This window comes from Eutrigla gurnardus (genome assembly GCF_963514095.1).
Source record: "Eutrigla gurnardus genome assembly, chromosome: 19".
NCBI lineage: Eukaryota > Metazoa > Chordata > Actinopteri > Perciformes > Triglidae > Eutrigla > Eutrigla gurnardus.
The window spans coordinates 17,643,761-17,657,349 of record NC_139930.1 but is presented as its reverse complement, the minus strand read 5'-3'; the positions used below and the strand labels follow the sequence as shown (position 1 = coordinate 17,657,349).

At 38.6% G+C, this 13,589-nt stretch overlaps 2 protein-coding genes across 2 annotated transcripts; both read right to left on the bottom strand.

Annotated features, from left to right (window-relative positions):
• Nucleotides 1-413: 413 nt before the first annotated feature.
• dck (deoxycytidine kinase) lies at nucleotides 414-4,916 on the bottom strand. The gene is made up of 7 exons (XM_084035155.1): nucleotides 4,692-4,916; nucleotides 4,301-4,416; nucleotides 2,484-2,677; nucleotides 1,959-2,106; nucleotides 1,734-1,849; nucleotides 1,319-1,418; nucleotides 414-646 (listed from the first exon to the last, which is right to left on the bottom strand). The coding sequence occupies exons 1-7, from the start codon at nucleotides 4,792-4,794 to the stop codon at nucleotides 620-622; spliced, it is 804 nt and encodes a 267-aa protein (XP_083891281.1). The 5' UTR covers nucleotides 4,795-4,916; the 3' UTR covers nucleotides 414-619.
• Nucleotides 4,917-5,928: 1,012 nt separating this feature from the next.
• On the bottom strand, nucleotides 5,929-12,991 carry LOC311029803 (MOB kinase activator 1B). The gene is made up of 6 exons (XM_084035159.1): nucleotides 12,713-12,991; nucleotides 11,515-11,681; nucleotides 9,482-9,575; nucleotides 9,005-9,138; nucleotides 8,187-8,350; nucleotides 5,929-8,075 (listed from the first exon to the last, which is right to left on the bottom strand). The coding sequence occupies exons 1-6, from the start codon at nucleotides 12,724-12,726 to the stop codon at nucleotides 7,998-8,000; spliced, it is 651 nt and encodes a 216-aa protein (XP_083891285.1). The 5' UTR covers nucleotides 12,727-12,991; the 3' UTR covers nucleotides 5,929-7,997.
• Nucleotides 12,992-13,589: the final 598 nt, after the last annotated feature.

Below are 13,589 nucleotides of genomic sequence, written 5' to 3'. Positions count from 1 at the left end.
CATTGGGAGTTTATATCTGGATATTATTATTATAATTATTATCTACAAAAATTACACTCTAAACTCACTTCTTATGAATGAATCTATTGATTTTGCAATTAATTCATTAGTCACTAATTTCAAACTATAAATAAATTACACATTAAAAAAAGTTGAGGGGTTAAACTTTGCCATGCATTTTGATCTATCTATATATATTATAAGTTTATTATAAGGCTCTATAAGTGAAAATGAAGACGCCTATTTGAGGTAATGACGTCCCATGGGAGCTAAAGTCAAAAATAGCTGACAGGTTGCTGTTAAGGAGACTGGCGACCCCTACTGGATATTAATAGTATAATCACTGGTTTCAACTTTAATTTATTGTATTTTTATAGCAGCTACCATGATAGATATTAGACAACCAAAAATAATACAAGCATTTTAAAGTTTATTGACATTTGTTAGGATCAACACACACAAATATATATAAATACACGATAGATGTAAAAAAACAACAACAAAAAAACAAAGTTAAAAGTTTTCTTTTAAGTGCTTCTGGTCAGATACAATTTGATGTTTGCACTGTTGTAGTTTTTAATTATTTATAAAATGAAACCCCCGTAGACTAGAGTGATCTTCACAACGTGCTCAAGAACTCTTTCACCTGGAAAAGAAGCACAACAGTGGACAGTTAGTTTCCTTTGTTTGGTTCAAACTGAAACACAAGTTACCATCTGAATACTTGAAGTACTTGCTTCGAACCAGTACATCAAGTATTCAGATTCTTTTACTTGAGTTAAAGCACCAATATCACAATATAAACAAATGCTCTGTTATATGTTCCTACACTGAAACTTGACTTGAGTAAAAGTACAGTAGAGTATCGTCAGCAAAATGTACTACTACTAAGTTACAGCAGTAAAATACGCATTTAGACTGTATAATGCCCTCTCACTGCAAATATCTCAAGTACTTTGTCCAGTATTGAGTCTAAAGTATCATGAATTGGAAATACTCAAGCCTTTTAATTAATTCCACCTTAAAAAAAACAACCATTAAATTAAATGTATCCCTTGTTTTTACATCTGGTCTCTTTAGGATTTAATTGTTTCCTCACGTTGCCCGTGTTTGTTTGAGCTGCATTAATGTTATGAGAGGTGCTACATAAGTTAAGTATTTTTAATATTATAACCCCCGTGTGGGATTCACAGAGGGCTCAACAGAATGTTGGACTCCTGTAAAATTAAATTTTAAAGCCCCGTTGGATTATTTGGACGGAGACAAATCTTACAAAGCATAATTTATATCTTATAACGAGGCTTAAAAAGTCACTCACCTTCTCAATCATGTTGGCGGACTTGATTTCATCCCCCTTAAAGTCTTCGTTTACGTCGATGGTCAGGACCGGCACGTCGCTGAGATACTCAAACTCCATGCTGTTGTTCAGGAAGCAACACGGGAGACACGGTTACTGAATTTACTGAAAATTAATTAAGTTGCTTACTAAGGGATAATCTCATACACACAATGTAACCAAAGGAACAAATCCATTATGTTATTGCATTAAAGGGCCAATCAGAAACCTTTCTTCTGTAGTACAAACACATTTTGTCCTCACATAAATGCATTTTTTTGTATTTTGCACTGCTTTATTGCATCCTCTTTGCTGCTGTAACCCTGCAAATGTCCACACTGTGGGCCCAATAAAAGGATTATCTTATCTTATAGTTTCTGATGCATAAAAGTCTCACTTCAGGGTCCTGTGCTGCAGCCAGCTCTCGTGCTTAAAGTGGAGTTTCTCCAGATACTCCAGAGGGATTTCCTGCTCTTCTTCTCTGCCTCTCAGGTGCAAACGCTCCAAACATCTCTGCAAAAAAAAAAGGGAATTAGTGACATATTTGTGTCGTGTAGTTGCAATATCCATTCTCGTGGTCAATGTGAGAACGTGTCCGTGAAGAACATAACGATGAGAATACCTCCGGTGCAGCTCGGAGGTAGATGATGCCGTCCAGCTCGATGTGTTTGCCAAACTGGCTGTGCAGCCAGCTGTGACAGTCCTGGTAGATGGACCATTCTGTGTCATTCAGGCATTCGCTCTCATAGAGGTTGGCTGCAAAGATGTACCTGGAGAAAGACAAAGAACCGTATAAATGTTTAATACAAGCTGCATATTATTCACTTTACGCCTGAACAGTAAATTGACACATAGAGGGTTTTATTCTGATTAACAGCAATATATTTACACATAAAATATCACAAAATAATGAAAAATGACTGATTAATGACTTCAAATAAGAAAAAAACAATCCATTTTCACACAAAAAAAAAACAGCAAGTTACTCATATTGACAGTTTAAAAGTGTAATTATCTTTTAATTATTCACCTATATAAATGGATTTTAACATGCATATGCTTGAAATAGTCTTAAACATACAAATTGACCTGAATGGGGCTTTCAAAATACAAATATATGGAATACTTCTCATCATTATAAGTATACCTGTCACTGTAGATGGAGCGCTCGAAGAACTGCACGGGGTTCTCGGCCTCCCGGAGCTTCCCGTTGGCCGACTTGATCTGGGCACGGACCCGGCTGATGCAGGCGTAGCTCTGGAAGGTGTAGGCCCACCGCTCCGGTTTCTCATACATCATCCGCAATACATTCTCTCCGCTCCTCTGAGACGTCGTCAGCTCCTGGGACACAAAGTGGAATTACCTCCTTATTTATAGCTTAAAAATAATAAATTACAACATCCAAGACCAAAGATTGCAGCAGACTTTTCTTAAATTCCATCGTGGATCTGTTGAATGCAACAAATCTGTCCCATGATCTCATATCCAACTACTGTAGCTGTGCATAAAGCTGTGACATAAATCCCCTCGTTCCAGCTCATCAAATGTTTATATTTTGCTGCTTTTCTTGGCGGTGAACTGAATTATGGCTGTGCGTTGGACCGTTGGTTGAACAAAAGCAACATTGTGATGGAGATTCTAGGAAACCATACAATTAAAATAGAGGAAATAGTCAACAGGTTTGACAACAATGGAAACAACAGCCAGTTACTGTCTTCCATTAAAAGCAATGACTCATCCTGAATACGGAGCATTTGCATAGGCACCATAATTACATCCACTGTCACCCGATACTGAGGGTTGGACCGATTTCCCGTCACACCGGTCCGGTTCGGTTTGATTTATGCAAACCGGTTGAACCAGTATTTGTCCTTTATGGCACAGTCTTGAAAACACGCGGGATCTTCTGTGTAAAAAAAACCCAAATGTATCACTCTGGAGGGTCTGCTCTGGCAAGTGAGAAGCCTAGTGGCAAAGATCGGTATAATCGATTCGGTCTGTCTTTAGCTTAGTATCAGACCGGTTTGCAAAATGTTTAAACCGGACCAAGCCTACCCGATACTGTGTATACATTTCCGTTTAAGTAATGCACTATCTTGAGATACTTACATATGGTATACCCTTCAAAATAGCGGCTCATATAACTCAAAGTGAATTACTGTTATTCTGATTGAGGGGCCTACGGTATCTGTGGTGGGTGTGGACCATTGCATGGGTGTGTCTGCTGAACCCTTGAACATGAATGTGAGGGTGAGGCTCGGCCTGCAGTGTGTGGTCGCGGAGCGGAGAGACCATCTGTTCCTCTGGGTGTGTGAGTGAGTGCCGATATGTGGACGGACGGCAGCTGCACTCTAAACACAGACGAAAGACTGTCTCCCTGTCATATTCCTAGGCAGTGCATGTTGCCTTATGAGGAGGACCCTCCCCCCAATCCAGACTTTTTTTTGGAAGGAAGTGGCAACCATCATTTAAAAACCCTGGGTCTCTACCTCGGGTGGACTGGGTAAGGACCTTGCTGGTGCCAAGTAAAAAGGCCATTATGAGATACATTGGCTACAGAAAAACCAGCGTCTTTGTCCACATTGTTAAGTAGGGAAAACGTGAATGTGTTTATTTATTTAGCTAGTGAATGAGGCCATTTAGTGAGTGACATCTCTCTTAATTACTGTATGTTGATGTGTGATAATTGCTTTTTGTATGAGATACTCTTGCCTTGACATACTGATTTTCCATTATTTTCCATGATCTCATATTTCTGTCTCTCGTTAGTTCACTGTTCCTATGTTGTAAAAAAATATATAGAAATAACAAATAATATATATATATATATATCAAATTAATTTAAATAAATAAATATAAAATAAATAAATACATTAAATTTAAATAATATAAATAATTACATGCATTTTAAATAGTTGTGCCATTAGAACCATTATTTAATAAATAATAATGTGCAAAAAATACCTCGAAGTCACTGCCTTTTGTTTGGACATTGCACCACCTGGCGACGGGCTCCGGTACTACCTCCCAGTCCCCGCTCTCCTGCTCCAGAAGGCGCACAAAGGTGGATTTACCCGCCGCTGAACACACAAAAAAATGGAAAAATCAAAATCATACACAGTTCGACAGCTAACAGATGTTTAGCTCACAAGCTACGTTAGCATAGCTTAGTTAGAAGCAGTAGCCTGGCAAATGGCGGTAAACGTAACAATACGGTGTTATTACTATCCGGCATGACTGTCAAGCGTTATTACGCAGTTTTAACCGTCTGCGAGTTTAACTATAACCCGCTATCTACGTTAGCTTGAGGTTACGCATTTAAGCTAGTTTATGTGACAAATGTCACGCGACTCACCGATGTTTCCCTCGATTGATATCCGACGTATCCTTTTCTCCATCGAGTCGTTCATCGAGTCGTCTATCGAGTGTGGACACGGTCTCTTTGGGTTAACAGACATGTCAGCTTTTATAGCTACAGCTAATAAATAAATAAGTTTCCTGTTACTGGAAGTTGGTGAGTTGCAGGTGTTGCGGTGAAAATAAAAACGGCTCCTTTCTGTTTCGAGTTTGGCGGCAGCAAAAATACGGAAGTGGCGGGTTTTTTTTTTTGCAGCAGCTGCTGTAACTCCGCCCCGGATGTAGCAGCTGCTCGGAGGTACCCGGATGTCCCCGGATTCACCAGGCTGGCTGCTGTTGGATAATAAAACTGGGGAAAAAATGAATGCAATGGAACTATTTAACATTATTGAACAATATGATTTACAAAAAATAATAATTATTATACTATTTCTTTTTCTTATTTATATTATTTTATATTTCGCACACATACGCACCTGAGCCTATAATACTGTGAGCCATATTGTTTGTATAATAATTTTAAAAACATTTTTTTATTAAAAACTAAATTCAACTATAGAAGTTTTAAAGCAGCAACATGGACTTTAAAGTATAACAAATAAAAGTCCTTATTCTGCAGTATGGGCAATGTCACATTGTTATATTATTACATTGGTGATGCATCGTTTTTTTTTTAATGTAAAATCTTAAGGTAACTAGTACAGCTGTTAATAGTACAGCTGTTAAAAAAAAATAGATACAAATATATTTTTCTTTTCTAAAGAAGCATTTTATGGAAATAATTTATTTCCTCATTCTGGGAAAGATGAACCAGTGCATTGTGTCTTAATTTCCGTTTGTTTCAAATTTAATTTAATAATGTGGGGAAGAAGTACAATATTTTCCTCTGCTGTATGGAATGTAGTGGAATATAAGTATAAGAAGCATAAAATGGAAATACTGTACTCAAAAGTAAAAGTACTCGTCCAGAGTTCTCCCTGTCAGTTATATTAATATTGGTGCATAAACATTTAGGCAGCACTTTTAATTTACTTTTTAAATGCGGTTGGTTGAAGTGGATAAAATTGTTAACTGCTTCATACATTTGGGGTTGGTTCAATCTATAACCATGCATCATATTTTATAAATTTAATATATGTTTTGTATCTAAAACCTTTATCTTAAAAACTTCAGAAGATGTACTTGCTTCTCACTATTGGCTGCACTGAGCTCACACCACACGGTAAAACACACAATTCATTCAAAGTCCACCTTTATTTGCCTCGTAAACAGCATAAATCAATTCTGTAACGTTGAAAACCCCCTACCGAGCCACTATTTACAAACATTTAATCAATTATTACAGTCAAAAGGAGGAAAAACTGTAGGCTGTGGGCTATAGTTTGGCATTTCATAAGGATGAGATGCTTTCAGGATGACAGATGTTCTATTACATTTTCAGAAACCTGGTGAGCAGTAACATTCATCACAGTTGGCTAAGGAAGTGGGGGGGTACTCAACAATTAAAAACAAATAAGATTTTAATATCCAAATAGGGGAGTAGAGGGGAAGCAGCCTCTAAAAAGACTCGATGCATTCTCGAAAACCAAAAGCCACCACTCCATGCTCGCTGAAACAAAATTATCTTTAAGACAGGTTTAACCCTCAGTATTTACATGTGTGCATTGAAGTGTTACACCTCTTACAAATTATATATAAAGATATATAAAATGTTCATTTCACTATTTTTGTTTTTGAACCAAACCTTAAAAGAAAAAAAAAGTCGAAGTCTATCATACACCAAAGTTTTAAGCACTATAAAAGGAAAATAAGTATTAAAGAAAGTATGAATGAGCCAACTGGTTAACCCTTTTAGTGTCAATTGCATAGTAAACTACACTTTGAGATTAGGAAGGGTATACGTGCATCTGCAACAACCACAACCATAAATAAACAAACAAACCATAAGAAATCTCACTTGTGCCTTTGGGAGCCAATTTTAAGGTTCATGTTAAGCAATTCCAACATTCATTTTGGGGAAATAGGAGGGAGGAAAGAAACTATGACCAGTCACATGATACAGCTTCTCACAAAAGCACAGTCTATGCAGAATAAACATTCAGGCAAAAAAGGAGGTCTGGAAAATTGTTCAAAGTGCTTTATGGCTAGTGAGATAACAAGGGATGCAGCAGCATAATCCGATTTCCAAATATTTAGACTTTTTTTTAACAGGTTGTGACTTTCAACTCAGGCCTCTACTTCGATTTGAGGAGATTTATATACAATTCTAAGGTTTTTAGATCCTGGAAATGTTTCCTAAAATGAGTTTCACTACTTCAAGTTTTGAGGGGGGGGGGGGGTACACAGGTACATGTCACTAGAATACTCTAAAAGTTTAGTTCATTTTTGAATCCCTGCTACGACACCACATCATTCTAGCCTCACTTCTATGTCCTTCAACACATTCATTTATCATAACCTGCACAGAACACTTGGTAAAGAGACTTTCTAGCTAAATAAGGATATGTCGGGGAGGAGTAAAGGTTTTAAAACAGGGTTTAACCAAGTTACAGTACAAATAGAAAAGGAGCGTAAGAAGTCAAATTAAAGGGAGGCGGGCGTGGGACACTTTTATGTTTTGTCAATCGAGTCAGTGGAATATGGCCTTTTTGTCTTCTTACAGCTCTCACTGTTGATATAGGGCAAATATGAGCCATGCTAGGCACTTAGGATGATTTTCTATTGACAGATGTGGGCTCTGTGAAAAAAAAAAGGTAAGCAGACCTCAACCCCAGATCCTTCTATGTAGATTCATGAATAAAATAACTCGCTACTGCGGTGACATTGGCTTAAAAAGGCTGGCTTCAATTCTTGCCATAACACCAACAAAGCCCTCCTATTATCATACAGCAACTTAGTCTTCCCCCGCGGTTAGAAACGGGAGACTAAAGAGCACGAAAATGCTTAATGTTCCCATAAATCCAAGTGAAAAAAAAAAAGAGAATCTGTGCAATATAATAGAAAACTAATGGACATATGTCTATATTATCCTAAGCTATGAATGAATACCGGGGATCTTCCTATACCAGCTAAAAGCATTTTTCTCCAAATATGTTAATCTGTGGTTTTTGTTCAATTAATCCCTGATAGCATTAGTCCTGGTGCCTTTAACCTATCAAGACCCTTCCTTTCTTCCTGGCCTTATTAAAAACATTTCCCCAAATGGAAATATAGTATATACTGCATACATACAGCCAGGGCGAGGGGGGGATGGGTATCTGTGCAAAAAACTAGAAGACCAATAAAAGAAGGATTACATCGCTGTTTATCTATCCTTGGTGGTCAGTTTTTCAATTAGCTCCTGAAGTGGGACCAGCTCTTTCCTGTCGATGAGGTTGAACTCCTGAGAACGAAAAAAGTGAGCAAACGTCGTCAGCTGTTTGTCATTTTCCCTCTGTAATACAATATACAGTATCACTCAAGTCCATATATTCAAATGTCAGGGATTCTTTACCTGAACAAAGAAGATGAAGTGTTTGAACGACGTGTTGAGGTGGGCCTCCTCTTGCAGCTGCATCACAGAGTCAAAGTGCTGGTGGTAGATATGAGCGTAGACCCTGAACAGGCGCTTCAGAATGGTCTTCGCCACGGACATAAAGTTTCGCTTAAAGGGGACACCTTGGGGAGGAAAAAAAAAACAAAAAGGAGGATGAGAAAAAAGTAATTCAGAACCAAATATGTAGACGTGGTCAGGTTGAGCAAATTACTTGACGTAGGAGCTTTTTGGAGATTCAAAACACACAAATATTATGTATATTTTACATATTGCTACATATCTCGATAAGCCCCGAAAGCTTGGAGCAATGAAGGTAGATGTAGCAACATGTTCTTCTCTGGATTGCAAACGTCTTTAACAGGCAGGCCACGGCACGATTTAAGGGAAGTGGGAACAATCACGAGTGCAAAACACTCATGTGCAGTTAGGACATGCTGATGTTATAACAGCAGATGAGTGCAGAAGCCTGATGGAGAGCTTCCTCCTACAGCGTAGGCAGAGCATCATCATTATCAAATAAGCAAACTTTGCTGCTGACAGAGGAAACAATACGTCCACTTGCAAATACATAATTTACATTTAAAATCTGTTAAATTTCACAGGAAAGGTGTTTACTGGTTTTGTGGCTTGCTGAACCTTTATTCTTTCTAACATAAGAGCACAAACTAGCTCTGATTTGGAGGCGAGCGCTTCCAGAAACCAGAGAGGAAGACATCAAACATACACAGAGATAGACGTCTTTGACAGGAAGGAGATAAAAAGGACAGGAAGCATACCGATCTTTGAAGGGAAAAGCGTCTCGTCATCGAGCTGGTCCTGCACCCAGGTCATGAGGTAATCAATATACTTGGGAGCAGAGCATTTGATGGGCTTCTTGATGTTGGTTCCATCTGCCCAGTGGTACTCATACCTACAGGAAACGTAACACGACGAACATTAGATGTTGAAAAGGTAATATAATGTACAACAATATGGCATTCAGATTTAATTTTCCCCACAACAAACATGGGATTCTTTGCTTTGAGGCTTGCAGAAGTCAACCTAAACCTTCTGGGCTTGGTGCCTGTAAAAGACTGGGAATCTACGGATCCTGGCAGCAGGAGGCCTAGCTACTGACTAAAGTAGATATATGATGTAAACACTGCATGCATTTTTAATTAGATTGAGTTATATTGTCTCTACTCCACACCCTGTTGATGCTCCACAGTTTTTTTATTTTTACAAGACTATAAACAGGCCGACAATGAACTTACTTAGGACCAGCAGACATGACTGGACAACTTTCCTCCGTGCAAAAGTCTGTGATGGTGCCATACAGCATGTTGATCTGGTTGAAGAAATCCACAGCTGCAAAAAAAAGAGAGAAGCAAACAGTGTACATGAGACCAGCTGGCATCGAGTTTCCCGACAGTCTGTTAACCCTCCTGGTCCAAACTGTAAACCAGTGCTCACTTCAGTTATCTGGAACAAATTGTGTTATCGCCCTTTCCCAGAGGCATACCGCCAACTTCCAGCTCTCCATCAGTTGGAGACATCCATTTAAAGTGTTGGCAGCGTTGGTGTCGGTGCTCCGTTTGCTAACGCGACAGTTAGAAATACATACTGAACAGCTGACACCCGTTTCCTTTTATGTTTGATTAGGTTTGCTCAGTCGCCTATCAAGATAGTTTTGTATTTATAGCTGGGTCAAAGCTTTCTAATAACCAAGTTAAATAAGTTGAACGTAATGTTTGCTCAGGACCAGACATAAAAGGTTAGCATCGCACCGGTTCCCTCGATAAAAAAAAAAGCCAATGTTTTGTCCAGCATCTTCACAAATGAACACAGATTTTATGATTCATGAATCGTAAATACAATTGGCAGAAGTAAAAAGCTTACGTTAGCCTATAAACGAACCACACTGGCGGTGGCATGCGAGCTGGTATGCTGTAAATGCAGACTGGAGGGTGTGATGACTTTTTTTTAGTAGCCACTTGTAAGCAACCGCCTTTTGTTTCTTTTTTAGAGACACGTAAAAAGCTTCCAAATTCACAGAGGGGTATTTACTGATGGATTTTACATCATGGAGCTAAATGTTCAAATCTCTTAAGCTTGTGTTAACCGCAGAGCTCATTTCAAGCCTCTAACAAAAAGAAGAATAAACCCAATGACTTCGAGACAAAGAAATCGAAGTGCAGAAATCCCCTCTAGGCAGCTTCAGGACTCTTTAGGAGCTCATCTTTCTTATGAATCATCTTGTTGTCTGTGCATGTCACTGAGCAGAACTTAAGATGTTTCATAAAATGTCAAAATAAAGTGAACACAACTAGAGGTTGATATTCTGTACTAGGATCATCACTGCGTGGCATATAACCCCCCTCTCTCCCTCTACTGTCACTGTCCATTACAAGCAAAAAGCCAACAAATCCTAAAAGCACGAAGTGAACTACTTCTTTAAAACTTGACGGTGGGCAAAGTGATCACTCACAGCTATTTTAATCCACTTCTCATAAAGCATTAGCTACCAAGCATCCATTTCCGCCAACATTTTTATTAAACTACAATCAACGTACTGCAATGATGTAGACACTTGACTGAGCTGGAAAATGTGTGAACTTGCAGATACACAGGATTGTCTGTTAACTCTGTGTAAAAACGGTGGATATATACAGATACCGTGCTTTAGATGTCACATGTTCATAGCTCCAAAATACATCAAATCCAATCGATCCATTCTGACTGGAATTAACTTTAAAAGACTCAAATGACAGCATAGCAGTCAAATTAAAAAGATTAAAAACAAAGCTATTGCTGCATTCATTCCCATACTTTATGATCTGCAAAAAAATATATATCGCATCAAAATTCAAATCCTAATGCGTTTAGGTTATACTCTTGTAAAGGGGACTTTAGATTAAAGCCCAATTTAACTTGCAACATGCCGAGACACATCTTTAAAAAAAACAAACCCTAAAGACATGAGGGAAAACTAGCTGCTACTGACCGTGTCAATTTAGAGGAAAGTAAAAAAAGGCTCTCACAGCACAGACAATAAAATCTATTTAACATTCACAGTGTTTTTTCCCCCGGCATGAATGCACATGGTGTTTTTTAGAGGGAATGCCAAGATCTTACACACTGATAGTTAACTCTCAACTCATTCGATGTCGACTGATTGAGTCATGAACTTCGGGAAGCATGGAAATATGATAACTAGGAGGAAGGTGACAGATATAGGAAAAAAAGGTGTGTCATTATATCTGAATTTTAAAGGAAGGGAGGTGGGGTAGGTAAATCAGATGCTTACTGTTGACTGCGACCCACTCGTTCAAGTCTTCACCCTCGGGCAACATGACTGCCATGCGCAGGTTTCCACTTCCTAGCGTGGCCTCTGCATGTTTCAACAGCTCGTACTGATGAGAACCCTCCGGGATGTTCTTCTTGGGCTTGAACGTCTTGGATGAACGGTTTAGGCTGTGAGTCACAGTTGGGGAAAAAGACGGAAGTAAGTGGTTTGGTAAATAAGAAGACTGGAATCAGATATGATGACAAACTGAAACTGTGCCTCTACTTTTGTAAACAGAGAGTCAGGAACTTCTTTAAAAACAAAACAAAAACAACAAAAGAGTTGAGCTCTTGTTAACTTGGTGTGTTGAATGAGAGTGGGGGGGGGGGGGGGGGGTGAGGGGGGCAGAACAGTACGTGTCTCTGTGTTTAATGAGGCCATTTGGATGGACTGTATTCAACCCCCCCTCTCACTGCCCCATTAAACAAGAATTTGAGTCATCACAACATGATAGATCACACGCTTAAAAGTGCTCGATTCCTTTTATTAAAAAAAAAAAAAATCTATATAAAAACAATCAACTTCCTAGGTAATGTTATGGGAACTGGGAAATCAATTTAATAGGGCAATTTAATAGATCCCTCTGTTACAGAGGAGTGGTTTAACCCAAAATAGTCAGGTCTGAAATCAACGTAGCATCAAATCATCAGGAATCAGCTAAATCACTACGTCATACTTAATGTTACCTCCTCCACCTTCTGATTTCATCCACAACCAGGCTCTTTAAGTACACACCACCCACACAATCTTCTTTTTTAATCAAATGTTGGCTCAGGCATTATATTCGCCCGATGGCAACAAAGTGCCCACACCAGCAAATATCCAGGCCAGACTAAAAAAATAACCCTTCTCAATATATATATCTATAATTTCTTTTTGCTCTGTGTTGGACAAAAACGTAACTTAAAAGTATTTAAGCAGAAGATATTGCAGTTACATATACTCATACTATCGCTGCCGGTGTCAATGTGCTATTAAAAAGAAACATACAGAGAAAGCAAACAATCACAGCAGATATTCGGAGTCCAGCAAGTAGTCGTAGCCGGTATTATGCTAACGCTGGCTAGCGAGAGAGCTGTGTAACGTTAACTTTACTGATATTTTAAAAAGACTACAAAGCAAGGCAACAATAGACATTCTTGACACAAATAGTACTCACAAAAGGAAGCTCATGTTTCCCCTCGAGCCGTAGAAAATCACTTTCTCGGCGGATAAGCTAACAGGCAAAGTGGAGGCAGAAACCAAAAATGGGTTTGTTAAAAGTCCCGTCCGTCCTCGGATCGTCCCGGACTTCCTTATATGGTCTTTCGGGAAAACAGAAATAACCGTTACTGGCGGCAGAGCTGACTAACCGTATCCAAACGGTCGTATGAAATAAAATATATTATTATTTTTTTTAGAGAGAAGCTGCTCCACTGTATGCTGCTATGTACGCTGAGAGGCAGCAGCGTACTGAATGCATCGCTAACTTCTTCTTCTTGACGTTTCGCGGCAGATTCTGTGCTGTACTGCCATCTAGTGGAGGGAAACGGTCAACACCTCTGCTCCATTTCCACTTGGAGATATATTTTAATACATATTACAACAAAAAAGTCACGCAACAGAGCACAATATTATTTCTATAAATTACCTTTTTATTTTATTAGAATTTATAATACGATACGATGTGTTTTTATTATTTTCATTTTTCCAGTCATAACATCAAAGTAATGGCCAAGAACTTTGGAAGGACATTGTTATGTCTACAGAATTCGGTCAGTTTGACATGATGTTACTCCCTCTGTTGTTAAACAGCGTATGTTGTGCTCAGTGTTGTTGTTTTGAAAATCAATCAAATGTAATTCAATTAGTGTGTTATTCATGTACAGTGTTTTTCGTTGCATAACAATAACAACAGCCGCCGTTAGATGGCGCGGTTTTACGTTTACAACTGTCTTGAACATTACGGCGAGATCAGGATTGCGCTGCCTTCAAATGCAATCTGAAATATGTCATATTTTAATGATGTGCTTCAAAACCTGTTCCTGTACTTTAAC